We start from the raw sequence: 21,566 nt of genomic DNA, 5'->3' as shown, positions 1-21,566 counted from the left end.
GCAGCCTGTGTAAGTGGGCATTGAGGCGGGTGTGGCCATTGGCCAATCCTGAGTCTGGTGATTGCCGAGGGGGGTGGGTGGCAAGGTCCATCCTCCTCCTTGTTGTATTTATTCATTAATTCAACGATAAATGTATCAATCAATGATTTAATGCACAGAAAAAAAAAAAAAAAAATATATATATATATATATATATATATATATATATATATATATATATATATATATATATATATATATATATATATATATATATATATATATATATATATTCTTGCTCCTAGTGCCGTGTCATATGCATTTTTTTTTTTTTTTTATCACTACTGCACATCCTAGTCAGCCCTTATTTATTTATAACATTAATATTTAAATTGCCTATCTCATATATTTCAATGTTTTTTTTTCTTTATCATTTTAAGTTTCATGTTAATATTTTGCTCTCTGCAACGGCGCCTTGTTCCGCGGCGGCGGTGTAAACATCAGGTTCTTTGAGTGTCATATGTTAAACTTCAGGTCATCACCAAATGCGCTTCATTCAGCTGCTTCATGAGGAACCGCTATTAGTAAGACTACCTGTTCTTGCCAGGAATCAGTTGTTTTAGTTTCAGCTGACATGGATTTGCTCTCTGTTATTTAGGATAGGAAGGAAACTGTGCCCAGAACAAAACTTACTCTATCCTAACTGAACCGTGATTTTCTTTCAGCAGTTGGAGTGTGAGAGGAAAGCTGTGTCTTTTGACTAACTTAATCTAGAGTGGCCAACCATGATAGGCCAGACCACATCACCCCTGTACGGAGGCTCATCACGGAGGGAGAAGGACGTGGTCACCCCTCACAGCATCTCCATCATACTCTTCATTGAGAAATATGCAAAGCTGAGACTCAAGTACTGGGATCCCCGCCCCTCAGGTACTACCAACGTGTGGTGTTTAGGGATAATAATGGAATAACAGTTTTCAAACCGCGCAGCTGAAAGGTAAGTGACGGGATGTCTATACTATGGCAGTGCCCAGTTTTCATCAGATTAGTTTGTTACATATATCGTTTTTATTATTTGGTATCTACATTCACTGAAGTAGTAGTGATTTGAAAATGCATATTTATATCACAAGTAAATAGTTATTATCTCAAAATTAGGAGACTTGAGTATTTCCTTAATATGCCTGATCATAGTGATGGTCATCCACTTTGTAGGTTGAGCTTAGACCATGAAGTTGTCAGAGCCGGGCATAACTAATTTTTTCAGGTGCAACTTTGACTTTGTAACTTTACTGCCAGATCTTTGCAAAAATTTTTGGGCCTCCCAGTATGACTTGCAACTTTTTTTCTCCGTATGACTCCACTAAATTACAAAGTAAACTTTAGCACAATAATAGAAACATGCTTTTAAAAGGCAGAGAAAGACATTTATTATTATTTTCATTATTAGTTAAAACACCTCCTAAACTAACATCTACTAGTAATTTTTTCCTCCTCCTCCTCCTCCTCCTCCATATCCATCTGGCCCATCTTCTCCTCCAGCCGCAGCAATTTCTTTAGAAAAAGTTGTCTTTATTCCTGTTTAAAATTGTGCAAAATTGCATTGCAACTTTTCTTAGTCCAATTTTTTAGAAACATTTGCAACTTTAAAATTCACAGTATGGGAAAGTTGCAGCTTGGTGCTGTAAAGCCCAGCTCTGAAAAATGTGTATGACAAAACCCAGATTGCACATTTTAGAGTAACTCATTATTAACAAATATACATCACAACTAGAAATAACATGGTTATATTAGATAATGTGTAGTATATACAGGATGTACGTAGTGGTTCTGGTTATTTTGGGTGTAGTCTTGTTCATTGAGGCTTCTGTCTCAGAGCAAAGCATTATTGTTATCTGGTTGGTTGTCAGTTTAGATGAACTTGAATTATGATCCTTTTTTTCTTTTCCTCAGAGGGGGAAGTTGATGATGTGGAAATAAGCCCGGCAGAGCGCAAGGCCACCTGTCTTCTCACTGTCCGTCTGGTGCAGGTGAGGCTCAGGACAAGATAGAAAATGGAGTCAATTCTCACTAAGCTTTATGTTGTGAATATCATAAATTTTTTTTTTTATTTATTTATCTGTTTACCTTAATGTTTATTTATTTCACTTACAGTAGAGCCTCAAATTTCGCACCTAATTGGTGCCAAAATATCGGCGCGAAAGTGAAAACCACGAAAGAGGGGGCATTGACCTTATGGAAAAAATAATAATCGGTTCTGGAGCTATCCATAAAATACCTATATCTCCATATAAATCTGACAAACAAATACATTCTATTATGAAATACAATTGTACATCAAATAAAAACACCTTATAATGTATGAATGTAGTAATATTTACCAAATATACAAGTATGAGGTGCTTGATGTATGGTTATGGTGGCCACCCTACTGGGGCCCACTGCTGCTGCCGCTTCCGCTGCTGACACTGTCTCCGCCATTCTGCATTTCTTCCTCTTCCAGTCTCTGATGTAACAATTCCGTTCTGTGTTTCCTTTCCACGTCTGCCATTTGTTCTCGAATAAATCCAGAGAAATCTTCATCCATGTCGAGCTCAGCATCTTCCGTTGGTTCTGCTCCCTCATCAGCTTCCCCTTCTACTTCCAAAAGACCCTCTGCCACTTCCCTTGGCCTTTAGAGGTAGCGGGTGATTAATGCCTGTTGCCCTTCATAAACTTTTTTATTAAAAAGTTCCCCAAAGGTATCAGTGATGGTTTTTAAGCTAGCCAAGATGTTCTGTTTGTGTTCAAAGGCTAAGGGCTCTATCTGTTCAGTCAAGGACTCAAAGTTAAGTAACAATGATGACAGTACGGCAGTTGATGGTGAACAATCTTGCTGAAGTTGTTGTTGTTGTTGTTCAGGTTGCTCGATATGGTCTCCTTCCATGTTGTCCTCCTCCAGCAGGTCTTCAATATTATTTTCTTGATTGTAGTCAACTAACTCCAGCATTTCCTCCCTTGTAACTTGGGCAAACCCTGGGCCTCTAACCTGCCATACCACCTCGACCGTCTCTGCCAACAACTGCTCGGTCTGCTGCCTATCTCCCTGGGCAGCGATCATCTGTCGGAGTAGCGGTTTCCATGCATGTTTTAGGGTGGCGATTGTGAGAATTTCCCAAGCCTTAACAAAAGCCTCAACTGCCAGCCGGATGTTAAACTGGCGCCAGAATTGTTTTACTGTGACTGTGTCAGATGATGTAGAGGTGCTAGCAAGGTCATCACAGTCACTTTCGCGGTCTGAGGACGGCGATGAAGTTGCATGATCATCTGTTTCAAGGTCCTGAATTTCCTGAAGTTCCGCCTGGCTGTCTGTTGCCTTTCTCATTCTCCCGTGCACGTCTTGATGAAATAGTAATTTAGTGTTGGCAATTATTTCCTGGTCCATGGGCTGAATCCTTGATGTTGTATTTGGGGACATAAAAACTACTTGTACTGATGGATGGCGGCCTACAAGGAAACGTGCATGCCCTGGTGCATTATCCATGAACAACAACACATGGAAATCCAAATTGTTAGCCTGGCAGTGCGCTTTTGCCTCTGGCATGAAACAATTATCAAACCAGTCCAGTGAAAAAGCAGAGGTCATATACCCCTTGGCATTTGAACTACATATGTAGCCCTTAAGTTTGTCCATGTTTGCATTTTTGTAGGGGCGAGGGCACTTAGAGTGATACAGTGAAATCCTGCACCAGCTACACCTCTCCCAGGTCATGGACTTCCCCACCCACCACCAGTCCACCCTCGACCTTATCATGACAGACCTGAGCCAGCAGTACTCGCCTCCCAAACTACTCCCCCCCATGGGACACAGCACCCACCTCTCCATCCTGTGGACACCCACCCCCACCACCTCGGTTCCCAGGTCAACTGTCACCAGATCCCACAGGCCCATGCCTGACTCCGCCATGAGGGAATTTGGGCAGTGGCTGACACATCACCCGTGGACCGAGGTACTGGAGGAGGAAGACGTCCACACAAAATGGCGGAACTACTTCACCACCACAACGGAAGCCTTCCACCACTACTTCCCACCAAGAACATCACAGTGGACCCATCTGATGCCCCTTGGATGACGCCCTGCATCAAACGACTCCTTCGTCAGCGTGACAGGGCTTTCCACTCTAGCCCTGACCAGTACAGGAGATTAAGGAACAGAGTTATCAGGGAGATCAAAACAGCCAAGGCAAGCTACTACCCAGACAAAATTCACCATCTCAAGCTTGCTAACAACAGACAGTGGTACGACAAGATTAAGTCTTTGTGTGGTTTACAAAACAAGCCTCTTCTCTTCCCTGTATTTCACACCTTTCACCTGACAACGCGGCCGAAGAGATTAACGGTCACTTCGCTGCGATCTGTCAGACACTCCCTCCCCTTCACTCTACTACTCTCCCAGCCTACCTCCCTGCCTCCTCCCTCCACCCCTGTCCAGGAGGTTGATGTTTACAGGAAGCTTCTTAAATTTAAACTAAACAGATCCACCACTCCCACTGACCTCCCCATCAAAATTTACAGAGAATTTGCCCCAGAACTTGCCACACCCCTTTGCTCTATCATCAACGCCTCCCTTTCTCAACATTCCTGCCCCGATGACTGGAAGACATCTTACGTCACCCCCCTCCCCAAAACTTCCAATCCACAGTCACTGAATGATCTAAGACCAGTCGCCATCACCCCTATACCCAGCCTTATCTGTGAAGATTTTGTGTTCGACTGGGCCTATAACAAAATTTGTAACTCTATTGACACACAACAATTTGGTAATATTAAATCCACCTCCACATCTCACTACCTTGTCAGCTTCCTGGAATTCGTCCACAGCCACCTGGACAAACGCAACACTTCTCTAGCTATTGCTTTTGTGGACTTCAGAAAGGCCTTTGATCTTGTTGATCACACTGTTGTGATAAATAAAGCCATCACTCTGGGTCTCTCTCCTACCTGATAGCGTGGCTGGCAGACTTCCTCACGGGAAGGCGTCAGGCCGTTCGTTATCAGGGCTCTGTCTCCTCTTTCCAACAGCTCACATGCGGGGTCCCTCAGGGGACCAAGATGGGTCCTCTGTGCTTCCTCATCCTTATCAACGATGCTCTCGTCCACACCCCCACCGCTGGAAGTATGTGGACGACTGCACCGTGGGCGTACCCGTCAACAACACCAACCCAGACTTCGCAGCACGTCAGTCCACTCTTAACCAACTACAGACGTGAACGGAGGACAACAAAATGACCATCAACCACACCAAGACCGTATTGATGCACATTTGTACCTCCACAGCAGCAGTCCCCCCTCCCCAGCTATCTGTGGGCCCTCACTCCCTCCAGGTGGTCTGCAGCACCAGGCTTCTAGGTGGCTTGGTGGATGATCAGTCATCATGGAAGCAGCATGTTTACACCATCATCAGGTCAGCCTCATACAAGATCTATATGCTGCGCCGACTCAGGTCCCTGGATGCACCGGCAGATGAGGTGAAGGGAGTGTACCTCACCTTTATACTCCCTAAGCTCATGTACGCCTCCCCAGCGTGGTCCTCCTCCCTGAACCTCACACAACAACAACAGCTGGAGAGGGTTCAGAAGAGGGCGTTCAGGGTCCTACGAGGACGCCCTGACTTGCCTGAGTCTACCGAGGCTGGCCACAAGACACCAAGAAGCCTTGGAAAAATTTGGGGAAGGGCTGCTGCATCATCCACGTCTCCGCCACCTACTACCCCCCAGACGTGCCTCCCCATGTCTGTGCCACCCGACACCAGAATCGCGTGGCGCCCTTAAGAGCACCGCACACTGACTGGTACCACCTTAGCGCGGTGCCCACTATGGTGCGAGCCATAAATAAATTAATAAATAAGTAAATTCTTGGCTAAGTTAGATCCATAGTTAGGTTAAGCATTTCATTGTTTTAATGCTTTCCCCTCCCCCCCCCCGTACATTTTCAGTGTACATTTTTGGTTGCACTGCCAAATTAATAAACTGTATATTATTATATTATTATTATTATTATTATTATTATTATTATTATTATTATTATTATTATTAGAATTAGGGGTTTCATTCTGTGTGTTCCATCGGCATTAGCAGTTAGCAGTGCAGTAAATTGGTCTTTGCCATTTTTACTCCACGAGCTTGCTTTTCAGAGATAGAAATAAATGTGGACTTTGGTGATCTTTTCCAGTATACGCCAGTTTCATCAGCGTTATATATTTGCGCCAAGGAATAGTTGCCATCTTTTATCAGTTGTTGGGCTACTGCAGGGAAGCTAGAGGCGGCAGATTCGTCTGCAGACTGGGCCTCACCCTGATAAAACCGCATATTTCACCTTCACCCTATTCTTAAAATGATGAAGCCAACCACGGGATGCAGTGAAGGGTGGGAGGTTTTTAAGATTCATTTTCTTGATTACAGCATTGTACAGAACACGGGCTTGGTCCTGGATCTGGGGCCCAGTTACGCTAGTACCTTCATTATTTTGTCAATTTATCCACCTCAATAGATAATGTTTTAAAATTATCACCACCTTGTTATAATCAGTAACAGTTTTCACGCTTCTCTCGCCCCCAGAATGGTTCCCCACACCACTAGGGGTAAAATATTTCTTTGCTAGAGCCAGATATTTCTTGATTTCACTGTTCTGCTTCCTCATACTACGCACTGTAGATTTTGGCACATTGTACATACGACAAATCTCCACGTTTCTAGCACCTTGGTCAATCTGCTGCATTATTTTAGTTTTCATTTCATTATCATACTGCCGCTTTTTCACACTAACTCTGTACTCACGCCTTTTAACTTTCCCTCCTAATTTTGAAGGTCCTGGCTCTTGCTTTCTTTGCTGGTATCACTAGGGGCGCCCCCCATACCACCAGGCGCACATGTGGCCATAGTTTGTGAGAATTCGCCTCTGTAGCAGGTAACCAGAAGAGTTAAGGCAGCATGACCATAAAAACAGGTATGAACACAATGGCGGGAAGCGGTAGACTGTGACGAAAACACCATGACGTCATCCAAGATGGCGGAAAACAGTTGCCGCTCAGCTTGCAGGTAGAGTGGGAAGTTTGAATATCGCCGGACACAAGATACCGCGAAACAGAGAATCGCAAAAGTGGTTGTCACGAAAGTTGGGGCTCTACTGTATATGATAATTATATTTCTGAGATTGACAATGGATTATACTTGATGTTCCACAGGGCGGTGACCTGGTGTTGTCAGAATTGCTGCAGATGCTTGAGGCTGCTCCTCTTCTGCCTCTCCATGTCACCCCTTTCATGACTGCTCTCCATGAGGTGAGTTTGACTGCCCATATCTGTTCCAGTGTTGATTTCAGTATTTAAGAACAATTTTTTTTTTTAAATAAAGCACTTCTTGGTCAGTATAATGAAACATTAAAGAGAAAGATGACTGAGGATATGCTATAACTCCTAAATGCTTACATATTTACAGATAAATTAATACAAGTGGATGTTGCATGAACATGCGATTGCTGTGTGTGTGTGTGTGTGTGAGAGAGAGAGAGAGAGAGACTGATTTATGGATTGCACCACTTTTCTTGTGTTGCAGATGTATTGCAATGGTATTGACAGTCTGCTAACATTATTTGATGCAGTGGAAAAGTTTTCTGTGCAGGACCAGATGCGGATGGAATCTTTTCCTTGCTTATGGACCAGTGTGGTGGGTGAGTACAAGTTGGTAGCAGTGTCCATGTGCTCAGTAAACCATTATGAATCATGGTGGACCTTTGCATCCTGGACATAATGGTTAAAATTTATATATATGATCACTCATCTTTTGTCCATTCCAATATACATAATAGTTTCACATGATACACTGTGGTACATATGATTTTTGTAAACATCTGCCATAACTACGATTTACAGCAGAGACATTTGCATCACCTGATTTAACCTAACCTAATCTCATTCCCTTTCATTATCCACCTGACATCCACTACCACACTGCAGGTCTGTACTTACGGCGCCTGAACTTGTCCTTCCGACGGCTGAGCTTCTCTCAGGTGACATCCCTGTATCAGCGTTTCCGAGCCTACTACGAGGAGTGTTACACCAGCCCGCCGCACCAACTTCCTGACCTGCAGGCGAGTACCATCACAGAGTTCTCTCAAAAAACCTGTGATGAGATAATGTTTATGAATATAAATAGAAATATAAAGTTGCAGGCTTATTGTTGGTTATAGGACTATAGAATTGCTGATTTATTCCTTGCTGTGTCAGATGAAGAGAAGAGAGAACTTATGTAACCAGTCAGTGCTTCCCCTTATACAGATGTCAGCAGAAGAGTCCAACATTGTAGATGACACAGACTCTGATGCCAAGATGGAAGATTTAATGGAGGAGACAAGAGAGGAGGAGGATGAAGAGGATGATGAGGTAGAGCAAGAGGGTGGTGAGGGTGGAGGCAGGAGAGGAGACATCACAGCGTGTACAAGTGAAGTCATGGCACTGAGCTCCCTGTGTGACCCTCCTCCTACCATCTCTACTGCTACTGCTGCCCCTCCACCTGTGTACCCTCCAGTCATTTCACATCCATCACATCCCAGGTACAGCCACAGTGCACTGATTTCTGTCTCTATTTCTCCTTTCACTATTTGTCATATCTTTCCTTAATCAATAACCACTCGGAGATATCTTTATTTGTTCTACACTCACCACTTATCATTATATGGCTTAGAAATTACAATATGTTTGTTTCTTTAATTCCCTTTCCTATAGATGTTTATTAAGATTTTGTGCATTACTTCTTGTGCTATAAATTGTTTCTTATTACAGTGAATGGGTTAAGTAATGTTGCTAGTGTCCATTATCTATTGAATGTTTCTTTGAGTTTTCAGATTCTTTTGTCTTATCCATCATTTTTTTTTTTATTCATTGTTTTATAAATTTTCCACTTGACTCAAGGATCTGAAATATTTAGTACTGTGAATGTAATTTTTTGAATGAGGAATTGAGTTCTCAAAGATAGTGGTATAATGATATATTTTAGTTTCTTTCACAAAATTTGACCTATGATTTAGGATAACCATTTGAGGAAAAAAAGTAAATTATCATTGTAGAGTTGATAATGAATTCCATAGCAGGGAGGTGGTGGAGGCACAGGCTGGCCACAGCACCAGGCAGCAGGCAGAGCTTTTTATCAGCCAGCAGACCTCTCTCCTGCAGTTCAATGAGACAGCTGCACTCTCTCCCCATCTGCTGCAGGCCAAGATCAAACAACTGGTGAAGCAGAACCCAGATATGGCTGAGGCTGTATGTGAAACTTCTATTTCTATCCTCATAGCTGTCTCAGTATTTTTATGATGATATAAGGGAAACTTGTGTATTGTCCTTTACTAGTGTGAGAGATGGAAGGCTGAGCATGAGAGTGATCAGGAAATTGTGTTTATGTCTGTCTATCTCCTCCCTAGCACTACTTGAGTTATCTGAACTGCCTGCGAGTGAAGGAGTTCTCTGGAGCAGTTCACAGCCTCCTGCGCACCTACGATGGCCAGCTGACTCCCCGAGAGCCTGGCAGGGTGGAGGACCAGAGCCGCGGCTTCCGATATGCAGCCATGAACCTGGCAGCTCTACATGCACATTTTGGCCACAAGTGAGATTCTCATTACTGTAGTTGACTTTGATTATTAAGATGAATACAGATATATAGGAATCCAAGTCAGTGCTGTTCAAGGAAGAAACATGATGTGAAGTAAGATAGTGTCACCATTTGCTAATCTTGATACCAGTTGATTTATGCAGTATTTGAGATGATTCCTTGAATATCTGTATGGCAGGAAGGCAGGGTTGTTTGTGCTAAAGGAGGCAATACGTTTAGCTCAGGAGGTCAGTGATCATGTATGTCTGCAGCACGCCTTGTCCTGGCTGTACACACTCTCCCCGATACACAAGGTTAGTGCCCATACTCCATGTATTGAACTAAATGTAGTATTTTATTATTAGAAATTGCTGATCAATGTTTAGCTAATAAAACACTGAGTTAAAAATAATTGTTGGATTGACTGAACCAGTTGTTTGTGTGAATCTTTGACATGCTAAAGTAGTAACATGATTTGCAGCCGCAACTGATGAAACGGTCAATGGTGAAGAGTTGTGAGTTGTCCCTGAGTTACTTGAGCTCCTTGGGGCGGCTCAACCATGCAATGCAGCTCTCCTACACCAAGACACCCCCATCAACCCTTCTGCAGGTGAGTCTTTCCCTTGGGTGTTCAGGTTCTGCAGCAAGAGGTAATGGTGCACCTTATGGTAACAAATTAGATATTTTTATTACTTAAAGGATTATTTATCTTTGCTGAATTCTTCACTTTTGATGAGTTCTGGATATGTCAGTGGAGACAAAATATATGAAACACTAATTATGATAACATTATTTTCAGAGCATAGTGCGAGCTGAGGCCCTTAACTGTAAGCATAGCTTGGTTTCCTTGCAACATGGAGCTTGGGCCCTGCGTGCTGCACTGTGGGCCAACTGGGGTGTGTCCACCATGACCAGCCTGGCCTCTCAGCTCCTCCTCCACCTCAACACCCACCATCCCACCAGTCCCTCCACCTTCTATTCAGCCCAGCCCACCTGTTCTGCTGTGTGCAATATTGCTATAGGATTATCAAACTTGGTAAGCTCCTATTTTTGTGATTTTATGGTTGATTGCACATTCAGTGACCAGGAGATTAAGCAGACTGCCTTGACAGATCACAGCTTCAATTCTCATGAGGTTACCTTTGTGTGTGGTGCAGGGAGACTACCAGCTGGCAGGGGAGGTGCTACAGCATGCCCGCCAGAGGTTCCCGGCACACGGCCAGCACTCCTCCACTTGGATGTTCACACAGGCCTTCATCAGTGTGGTGGACCTGCTACATCAGGGCCGCTGGACAGAGGCACAGACAGCCATCACCAGCATGGCCACCACTCACCCTACTGAAGCCAAACTCAGGTATGCCTCTGATAATTACCTGTTTTCACTTATTGATTTTTGCCACTTTCATGTACACTAATAATTTGTTGTGTGGTGCCAGCAGTACAGTACAGCTGCACCCTGGAACTGCACTAAACAGGCAGTGGCATAGTGGATAAGGTGGTGAGCATGGGATCGGGCAGACGTCCATGCGTAGGTTTGAATCCCACCACGTACAGCCTTAAACACTTTGTCATTTGTCAAGTGGTTTAAAGTTACCTACATGTCACCATGATACCCAGGTTCTAGGTGGTTACACCCAAGTTGAGCTTCAGTGGTGATAATGGACCCTAATATGGGTACCACTATAAATAAAATTGCCTGTGCCACTAATGGGCAGAAGCTGAACAATGCTTCCCATACTTTCTTCAAGTCTGCCTACAGGCTCTATAGGCCTTAACGTAAAAAAAAAAAAAATTCAAGAATTGTTGTATTGGTGTCTCATTACTAATGGTTAGGAGTTATGCAGACAGAGTGAGTTGCTGATAGCCAAGGGTCAGCTGACGGAGGCATGGCAGCTGCTCGGGGAGCTGAGGAAAGACCCGCAGGTGGTGGGTGAGCTGCGGGTGCAAGTGCTGTTGATGGAGAGCTGTGCATGTGTGGCAGGAGGAGCGTGTGCAGTGGCTCTTCCCATCCTGGTGGAAGCTCTGTCCACTGCACACAATCACCACCTCACCTATCTTGTGGCCATCACACACCTCCACACAGCCAATGTGCAGGTGAGACACCGTCAGGATGTTGCCGTGTTTCCCAGTCATGTTTCTTAAAGCATATCTTACTTACATGGAATATATCTAGCTGTAAGTCACATTTTCTTCATCTTTTCTTTTGATGATATTAGATAATAATTTTTTGTACAGTAAGCCCCCGCGCTTGGCGAATTAATTAGTCTGGTGAAGCTACTGTCAAATGCGAATTTTGCCAAGCACGAATTCTTTATACATATAAATTGCCTAAAAAATGCCTCAACCAGTCTTTGATCATTGCCAGAGTCCCTCTTTTGACCCCTAAAATACCATCTTTCAAGCTGAAATGAATTTTTTTGCCTTCACATATTAGAACACATGTACAAAACAGACCAATAAACAATAAATAAAGCTAATAAGACATGATATAAAGACTGTAACTCCTGTTTTTCCACCCGTTTCCCTTTTCCACTTTTGTCCTTGCTGCCACCACCATTGTCCATACCTCCACCAGTACCACCTGTTGCACTGGTAGAGGCCATGTTGGCAGTAAATTACCAGAATTTGTTCCCACGCTAGCAGAACAGAGGGTAGCACAAACAAAATTACTGAATGGGACTCTCACACTGCATTCTGATAGGCTTAGAGAGAGGTCTGACATCACTGGGGAGCCGCGTGGTTCGCTGTGTGGCCACCAGGGGACCGCCAAGTTTGAATTCAAATTGCCAAGCGTGCACTTGGTGGTCCATGGCCACCCTACTGTCAAAAGTGAATTTTGCTAAGCTGAGATTTGCCAAGTGTGGGGGCTTACTGTATTATTGAAATTTGAAGACTTAGTCTAAGATTGTTAACATGAAAGCAAATATTACTGAAGATGTCAGATTGATGTTGGATATTCAAATGTTAGATTGATGTTGGATTACTGCACTTAATAGAAAATTTTATGAATGATTGACAATTCACTGAATGCTAATGGGTCAGTGTTTTCTTGCAGCTCCAGCTAGGACTGCTGCGGGAAGCTGAGGCGAGTGTTATGGCTGGCCTGGGCACTGTGCTGACTGGTGGGTCAGTGTATGACCAGGCTCGAGCCAGGCTGGTGGAGGCCAAACTACAGGTTAGTCAGTCAGCACTTTCTGTATATCTCTGTTTTCACATATAAAGAAGTGTCATTAGGTTTGCTTCTTGTTATTTTAAACTTGTAATTATGTAGGAAAAGTAGTACTACAGTTATGACAGTATTGTAATTATGTAGAAAAAGTACTACAGTTATGACAGTAATGTATTTTATCATAAAAGAGATTATCAGTTGATATAATTGTGAATTAACAAATTTAACTGTGGCTCAACTCTTAAATATGAAAGAAATATATTCAGGACATCTGCCAATGTTGTTATACACTTTGTGAAACATTGAATTTTAAAAGTGTGCATTTGTTTTTAGGTTAGCCAAGCCAAGGGCAAGCAGAGGACTGGAAAAGTGCTGGAGGTGGCAGTCTCTCTTGATTTGGTACACAAGCTGTTCATGAAGGTGCGAGCGTACCACAAGGTGCGGGAGACACTCTACTTCAAGGTCAGTCTTCCACTCTAGTTATTATTGGGATTTCCTTGCATTCCATTTATATGATAAGATAGTAAGACTCTCGTCAGGTAACAGCAGCTATATGTCTCATACATGTGTCTGTATGTCTAATGCAGATAAGCTTATTATTGCATCAGTGTCCATCTCAGCACAACATTTTGTATAAATTACTGATGTTTAAGTACTAAAAGTGGTCAGTCATTCTTATCTCATCTACTTCTTAGCTGTGTCATTGATATCTAACTCAGCTTATATTTTCAAAGGCACCTGTAAATCAACACAGCATTTACTCTCACCAAGTTAATTTTTGTAGTTAGTTATTGAAACAGGCTAATTTTCTGTCAACTACAAATTATAATTATCTTGACAGGCTCGGTTGTACCATGAAGTAGGGTACCTAGAAGAACGCAACAAATGTGCCCTTGAGTTCCGTCAGTTTGAGCTGCAGCATCCCTGTCAAGCTTACCAACTTACTGTCAATTCCTTCTGATGAGGCAAGGCTGCTACCCTCTGTCTCACCTTGACAGGACTGTGATATGTGGTCATGGTCAGAGAATCTCCAACTGTCAGTTATCAGGTTGTGAGGGGAAACATGAACAAATCTGAGCAGGTGAAATTAATGGTAAAAGATGAAAAGTAAAGCTTATTGTTCTGATCATGACTACCCATTAGAGTATATTTTGCTAGTTTTTTTTTTCAGATTTTGTTATTGGAATGTTAAGGATGCAATACAAAATTTAAAACCAAAATAGTTTATTTAGGAAGCCACTTGAGCACTCACTCAATGTTTGGTGTATTGATGTACATTCTCACAGAAAAATTGTTTTGTACACATTAAATTAATCAAAGCAGAGAAAAAGATAAGTTAACATCTGTGTGTATCAGTCATCTTGTGAGTCACTTAAAGCATGTCTCATTCACCCATTTTCCTCATAGGTTATTATTAATTTATAAATATATAAATACATCCACTATATCTTCAACAATGTGCTTGTTATGAAAAATGTCAAAACAAAGTGTTTTTTCTCATGATAGTCACAAATCCATCATGGTGACTCCAGTCTACCTACTCACCAGTCATATTGTGATGGAGGCCTTTATGTCTGATTGCCATTGTGTAGACAGCTTTTGGGATGTTCTCAGAGTTACACCATAAACCAATGCTCGATACCTGATAAATCTGAGTGTGAGGAGCATTCAAGGATATAAATATTGAAAAGAATGAAAGTTTCTCTGAATATATGCTCACAAACCTTTGATGTGTGCTTTAGAAAATAAGAACGAAATCAGAGTAACAAATTTAAAAGACCTGTAGGAACAAACCAGTCTAAGGTGTGAGCCTCTTGGGGTCACGAGGGAACATGGATGACTTCCTGATGTTGTCCAGGCCGAGGTACAGCATGGTGACTCGCTCCAGCCCAATGCCCCCTCCAGCATGGGGTGGACATCCATACTTGAAGGAATCTATGTAGGACTGGATAGTGTGGATGGGGATGTTGTGTGCCTTGGCTCTCTCCACCAAGAAGTCTGCATCATGAATTCGCTGGGCTCCAGACAAGATCTCTTCTCCACGCATGAACATGTCATAGGAATTGCTCCATTTAGGGTCATTGGGGTCTGGCATGGTGTAGAATGGCCTCACTGCCAGAGGGAACTTATCCAGGATGTAGAAGTCTGTGTCATACTTTGCTTTCACTAGTCTGCCCAGGAATTTCTCATTAGGGGTGCTCAAGTCCTCCGTCTCCTCCATCTCAATCCCAGCCTCCTTCAGCATGGCCACACCCTCCCTGTACTCAAGAATCAAGGGAGGATCTAGGAACTTGAAGGGCTCTGCTGGGAATTGTTTGTTTACTGCTGCAATCTCATCTGCATAGTTGTCACGCAGGCCTCGGAAGATCTCGGTGAACATGTTTCCGATGGTGTTGAGTGCCTCATGGTAGTGATGGGTGAATGCCATCTCCAAGTCCAGCCCCACAAACTCTGTCAGGTGACGGTGTGTGTTGGAGTTCTCTGCACGGAAGACAGGTCCTATGGTGAAGACTTTGCCAAAGTCACCAGCAATGGCCATCTGCTTGTACAACTGTGGACTTTGTGCCAAAAATGCATCTTTATCGAAATACCTCATGCCAAAGACATTAGCACCACCCTCTGAGGCAGCAGATATAAGCTTGGGGGTCATAACTTCCACAAAGTTCTGAGCCCTTAGAGCTTCTCTGAAGAGATGGCAGACTCCACCTTCCAGCCTGAATATGGCTTGGTTGGTAGGGGTGCGCAGATCAAGGATGCGGTTGTCCAGTCTTGTGTCTTGGTTTACTTTGATTTGCAAACCCTCAGGGTCATCATCTTCAGGTCGCATTGCATCCTCAATCTGACAACACATTCCAGTACATCATTGTCAGTGTGTTGCAATTCAAAATCAATAGTAATGCTTCCAAGATCAATCCACATAGCTATATATCTATGAAACAAATGGTCTCACCTGGAGTGGAAGTCGAGGTAAGGAGGCAGAGACAACAAACACCTTTGTGGCGTGAAGCTCAACATCCTGAATGCTGCAGGACTCCACCTTCTGGTCTGTGGCCACAATCTGATCCACACATTTAAATATTACTTTCTTCTCATAAAACTGAACACTTATATACACAGACCCTGTATAAATAGAATAGAAGCAGAGCTGAGAAAAATTTACATAATACAAAGACCTATTCTTTAGAGTTTTACCATCAAAAGTACTAACCTTGCCCTCTACATCAATGATGCTCTCTTTGGTGATGTTGCAGACAAACTTGACCATCTGTTTGGACACCTTCTCCCCAACACAAAGTACACATTGCACTGTGCTGGCCTGGCTTCGGAGGATAAAAAATACTTGCTTCCCTGAAATGAGCCACATTGATAAACAATCAAGCAGTTTCAATAATAACAGGTATATGGCTATATGCCCTATGTTATTGACCCTTATCTTCAATGACAGCAAAGATACCAGCAGAGTGAGTACTGCACCTTTGCCACGGCTTGTGTGGAGGCGAGCCCGCACAGTGACTGTTTGGTTGGAAAGGTTGCGGCCAATATCTTTGAGAGGTACATGAGTGACCGGCCGTTTTTCTTGGCTCCTATTCATGGGCAAGTTCCCATACAGGTCCTTGGAACAGTCCTCTCCTTCATCTTGCTCTGCATCCTGCAACATCATAGTTATCAAGTCAAGTGGGAAAAAAAAAAAAAAAAAAAAAAAAAAAAAAAAAAAGGGGGAAGAAAAAAAAAGTTTAGGCCCAGTATTACCAGAGGTTATAAAGTTTGTTGGTGGCATAATATGATGGCAGATGACATTTACTAAGACAGAAGAAACGAGTGCAGGTCTGTTAAGCAATCTCATTGGTTTGTTGTGAAGATGTTACTAGATCATACAAACAAAACTTTGAATAGAATTAACTTCCTTATGAACCACAACCAAAATACCACAGGATGAAGAGATGGAGAAGCAATGCAAAAGGAATAATAACTTACTCCTCTTGCAGCAGCATTCTGGGCTTTGTGCTCTGCTTTCTTGGCTGCCTTTTCTGCTGCTTTCTGAGCCTTCTTCAGAGCATTCTTACTGGGCCCATCCCCTGAGCTGTTAAAGGGAAGGGACAGTCAACAGGTTAGCAAGCAGTGAAGTTTTTGCTACCTGATGCGGCCATCAGCAACAGACCAAATTAACAGTTTTTTATTGAATAAAGATGCATCAAGGTCTGGACTAATCAGCAGCAGCCATGTACAGGACTAATTTTCAAAATCTTTCAAACTCAAACTCCCCTTATGACTTCTGGCATCTAGCCAAAAACATCTCCAATAATTTAACTTCATCTTTCCCTCCTTTATTTCATCCTGATAGCACCACTACCATCTCTTCTGGCTCTAAACCTGAACTCTTTTCTCAAACCTTTGCTAACAACTCCACTTTGGATGATTCTGGGCTTGTCCCTCCCACTGACTATTTCATGTCTTCAGTTAAAATTCTTCATAATGATGTTTTCCATGCCCTTGCTGGTCTAAACCCTCAGAAGACTTATGGACCTGATGGGGTCCCTCCTATTGTTCTCAAAAACTGTACTTCTGTGCTTGCACCTTGCTTGGCTGAACTCTTTCAATTTTGTCTGTAAAGTTCTACCTTTCCTTCTTGCTGGAATTTTGCCTACATTCAGCCTGTTCCTAAAAAGGGTGACTGTTCTAATTCCTCAAACTACCATCCTATAGCTTTAATCTCTTGCTTGTCTAAAGTTTTTAATTCTATCCTGAATAGGAAGATTCTTAAACATCTGTCACTTCACAATCTTCTGGCTTTCCTTACTGAGTCTTGGTCATCCTCTTTTAGAGACTCGGTGAAACTTTTGCTGTTGAGCTTGACAAATCAAAAGCTTTTGATAGGGTCTGGTACAAAGCTTTGATTTCAAAACTGCCCTCTTACGGTTTCTATCCTCCTCTCTACAACTTTATCTCGTTTCTTTTCTGACTGTTCTATTGCCGGGGTGGTAGACGGCCACGTTCTTCTAAATCTATTAACAGTGGTGTTCCTCAGGGTTCTGTCTTGTCACCCCCTCTTTTTTTTATTATTTATTGATGATCTTAACCAAACTTCTTGCCCTATCTACTAATACGCTGATGATACCAACCTACACCTTTCCACGTCCATTCAGAGATGACCAATCTTTCAGGGAGACAACAGATCACGCAGGGACGCCACAAAATGCCTGACTTCCAATCTTTCTAAGATTTCCTATTGGAGCAGAGAAAATCTAGTAGTTTTCAATGCCTCAATAACTCAATTCCTCCAGCTATCCATTCAACACAACCTTTCAGACAACTATCCCCTCTTCTTCAGAGACACTCAACTGAATATCCTCAGTCTGTCCTTTACTCATAATCTTGACTGGAAACTTCACATCTCATCTCTTGCTAAAACAGCTTCTATGAAGTTAGGCGATGAGGCTTCTTTGCCAGTTTTTCTTGTCCCTCCAATTGCTTACTCTATACGAGGACCTTATCTGTCCCTGTATGGAATACTCTTCACATGTTTGGGAGGGGTTCCACTCATACAGTTTTACTAAATAGGGTGGAATCAAAAGCTTCTTGTCTCATCAACTCCCCTTCTCTGACTGACTGTCTTCAGCCTCTTTCCCACTGCCAAAATGTTGCATTTCTTTCTATATCTTATTGCTATTTTCATGGTAACTGTTCTACTGTTCTCCTGTGGCCTCGTTGCACAAAGCTTTCTTCTTCCTTTCATCCCTATTCTGTTCAACTTTCTAATGCAAGAGTTAACCAGTACTCTCAAAAATTCATACCTTTTACTGGTAAACTCTGGAACTCCCTACCTGCTTCTGTATTTCTGTCTTTCTACAACTTGTCTTCTTTTAAGAGGGAAGTATCAAGACATTTGCCCCCTAATTTTGGCTAACACTTTTCTATCTTCTAGAGCAGTGGTTCCCAAACTTTCTGTCATTTCCCCCTGCACCCAGTTCAACCATCCAGATTTCCTTCTTCATGTGTATGAGAGAAAGAGCAGTTAAAACACACTGAGACTATTTACTAATTTATTTTTCAAATGTACAAATATACTGATAAACTTATAGTTACAGAGTAAAGTGGATAGAGAGCAGTTAGTAACAACTAAGCATAGCCATAGAGAGCGGTGAGTAACAAATAAAAGGATTTTTGTTGCTCTTCTACTTCAGAATTAAATTAGTGAGAAGGGTGATGTTGCTTCTTGTGCACCAGTGTATGAATATCAATATTTCCCCAAGTTTGGGAACCAATGTTCTAGAGAACCAGCACCAAAGTGGGCCCATTTTTTTTATATACAGTATATATTTTTTTAGTAAAAGTCAAGAATAGGACCTCCTTTCTAATCATTAAAACAAGCATGCAAGTTGATAAAGTACTTACTATACAACATGTCTGTGATGTTTTTAATGTGGGGACAGCTTTTGTAAGGCTATAGTAATTGAATGAATATTCCAGTGCCTGCAGAATCCAAGTCCACAATGATTTGATTGGTTGTTACAGTTTTGTACAATAAACTCTAGATGATTTGTTCTTACTATTTACAACATTTTCAGTAAGTACACTACCTGCCGCAAATGAATAATAACGCTGCAATAGGTCTGAGAATGTGCGGCGGGCACTGTCTCCAAGAAGCCGTCCCGCACGCTCGCCTCGATTCCCGGCTCCTCCTCCGCAACTCCTCCACCCAGTGGATTTGACGTCACATTAAATGAAAAATATATGGTATATAAATTTGTTTTTGCGCAAGGGTTCCTTGAGCCATGTGATGTATTTGAAGGGTTACACAAGGGTAAAAAGGTTGAGAAACGCTGCCTTATTCATTGCCATATTAATCTCTCTCTCTCTCTCTCTCTCTCTCTCTCTCTCTCCTTATTGGTTTTCATATTCTCTCTCTCCTTCTCTCCTTATTCATTATCATACTCTCACACTCTCTCTCTCTCTCTCTCTCCTTATTCGTTTTCATATTCTCTCTCCTTATTCGTTTTCATATTCTCACTCTCCTTATTCGTTTTCATATTCTCTCGTTTGTTTTCATATTCTCTCTCTCTCTCTCTCTCTCTCTCTCTCTCTCGCTGACCAATAGCGTGGCTTCCTATATGTGATGTCAAATCAGCTGGGTGTAGGAGCAGCGAAGTGGGGAGCCGGAAATCGAGGCAAGCGCGCAGGACGGCTTCTTGGGACAGTGCCGTGCAGTGTTTGGTGAGTTTTCTCCAAGTCCAGCAAGCTGTGGCGAGCCACACTCCAGCCAGTGATTTCTAATATGGCGACAGACAGGTGTATGGATTGTGACCTTGGGTTATTTGCATTTGTTTTGAAATATAGTTAGGTTAGGTTAGGTTAGTAAATTTTCCTAATTTTTCGTTAAAAAACGGTTGTTTTTGTTCTTAAATTTTTTTTTTCTTTTCGGATCGCCAATTTCCCCTCTTTTGGCTTCCCTCATTAAAACCTGATTCCCCACACTCCCCCAAGCCTGCTGGAGCAGGTGGGGGGGATGGAAGAAAAGGAGGTGGTCCTATTCTTGACTTTTACCATTTTTTTTTTTTGCCCTATGCTGTCCTCTCTCCTACATAAAAATAAAAAAAATAATAATAATAATAACGTAAAACTGACAACTATGGGTCCCAAAAGTGCCAGCAAGGGTGGACTGCACCACCTCATTGCTAAGCCACTATCAGCAATTATTACATAATGTGTAAATGTTGTACAGTCTTTAGTTGTCACCTACATTAAATCTTTTAAAGTTTCATACTTTTAAGGTTTCATAGAACTTTGAAACTTAATGAGAGAATTTTAAATATCATGATGCACAGGATGGAATGCATGATCATTATGAAACATGAGAAGTGACAGAATGCACGTGGGAAGCATACCCTGGGTTCATGTGGTACACTGAATAAGTGATAAGACCAAAAAATAATTTAATGCTGCGTTCATTAATTACGGAAAAAAATTAGCAATATTCCTCTTATCTGGAGAGCTGAGCAATATAGGGCCGTAGGGCTGTGCCAACATCACCTGTAGGTACCTTAAGCTGCTGCAATATGATAAAGTCTGCCGTCTGGCCACTACTGAGCACACTGGGCCATGCTGTATAACAGGCGAAATTACCTTCACAAGGACACTAGACAACCATGTATAGCTTACCTGGGTATATTTTCGTTGGCCATGGTGAGGAAACTGCACTCCCAGCAGGGTAAGGCACAAGGCACAGCTGGAGGATGTGCTCACTGACAGAGGGCACTCACGCCGCCGGCCCCTCGTCCTCTTCAGGCACCACCATCTCAAAATATTGACATCATTTTGTGTTTTAGTATTACAGATGATTATTCAATACAAATAAAACTATAATAATATAAAAACGCATTTATTATGCTGTAGTAAGCAATCATGAATTTAATATTGTTTCTTGTAATACAGTATGAAGCTCGGATTAAATTGACAGCTGATGCTGGCAAGATTTTTCTGATAAAATCACGGCTCATTATTGATATTGGCTGATGTAATAATAACTAAATATAACAAATATAAATCAATTAAGAAAATTTCTTCGTCCTTTTTCATATGTACTTACAATCTAGGATAGTCCTTATGAAAATGTTCGAAATAGAGGTCAAACCATTTGTCATTCATTCTAAAACCTAAACCCGAAGCGTTTCTAATGATATTAAAATAAAATTTATTACCCATAGATACCCCATGTATACCCAAACATATGTTTCATTATAAAAAATAGCACGTAGATAGTAACACGGATGAGAGGGATCATAAAGCAAAGATTAGCAGAC

General features: G+C 42.2%; 2 protein-coding genes across 4 annotated transcripts; one reads left to right on the top strand and one right to left on the bottom strand.

Annotated features, from left to right (window-relative positions):
* The first annotated feature begins 423 nt into the window (after positions 1-423).
* Positions 424-14,110, top strand: LOC123508306 (anaphase-promoting complex subunit 5-like). 3 transcript variants are annotated; one of them, XM_045261909.1, is made up of 17 exons: positions 424-563; positions 705-909; positions 1,933-2,009; positions 7,202-7,297; positions 7,572-7,686; positions 7,973-8,106; positions 8,294-8,568; positions 9,106-9,274; positions 9,433-9,614; positions 9,799-9,913; positions 10,081-10,209; positions 10,399-10,635; positions 10,757-10,953; positions 11,444-11,693; positions 12,655-12,774; positions 13,102-13,230; positions 13,610-14,110. In XM_045261909.1, the coding sequence occupies exons 2-17, from the start codon at positions 765-767 to the stop codon at positions 13,727-13,729; spliced, it is 2,490 nt and encodes an 829-aa protein (XP_045117844.1). In that variant the 5' UTR covers positions 424-563; positions 705-764; the 3' UTR covers positions 13,730-14,110. The 3 variants fall into 3 exon arrangements, with proteins under 3 accessions (XP_045117844.1, XP_045117842.1, XP_045117843.1); XM_045261907.1 differs by having other exon boundaries at positions 425-563; positions 9,103-9,274; XM_045261908.1 differs by having other exon boundaries at positions 451-563; positions 708-909; positions 9,103-9,274.
* Positions 13,976-21,083, bottom strand: LOC123508310 (aspartate--tRNA ligase, cytoplasmic-like). The gene is made up of 6 exons (XM_045261913.1): positions 20,926-21,083; positions 16,744-16,849; positions 16,243-16,417; positions 15,977-16,116; positions 15,719-15,826; positions 13,976-15,607 (listed from the first exon to the last, which is right to left on the bottom strand). The coding sequence occupies exons 1-6, from the start codon at positions 20,946-20,948 to the stop codon at positions 14,567-14,569; spliced, it is 1,593 nt and encodes a 530-aa protein (XP_045117848.1). The 5' UTR covers positions 20,949-21,083; the 3' UTR covers positions 13,976-14,566.
* Between the last annotated feature and the right edge of the window lie 483 nt (positions 21,084-21,566).

This window comes from Portunus trituberculatus, chromosome 24 (genome assembly GCF_017591435.1).
Source record: "Portunus trituberculatus isolate SZX2019 chromosome 24, ASM1759143v1, whole genome shotgun sequence".
NCBI classification, from domain to species: Eukaryota; Metazoa; Arthropoda; class Malacostraca; order Decapoda; family Portunidae; genus Portunus; species Portunus trituberculatus.
This window is presented reverse-complemented; position numbering and strand designations above follow the sequence as displayed.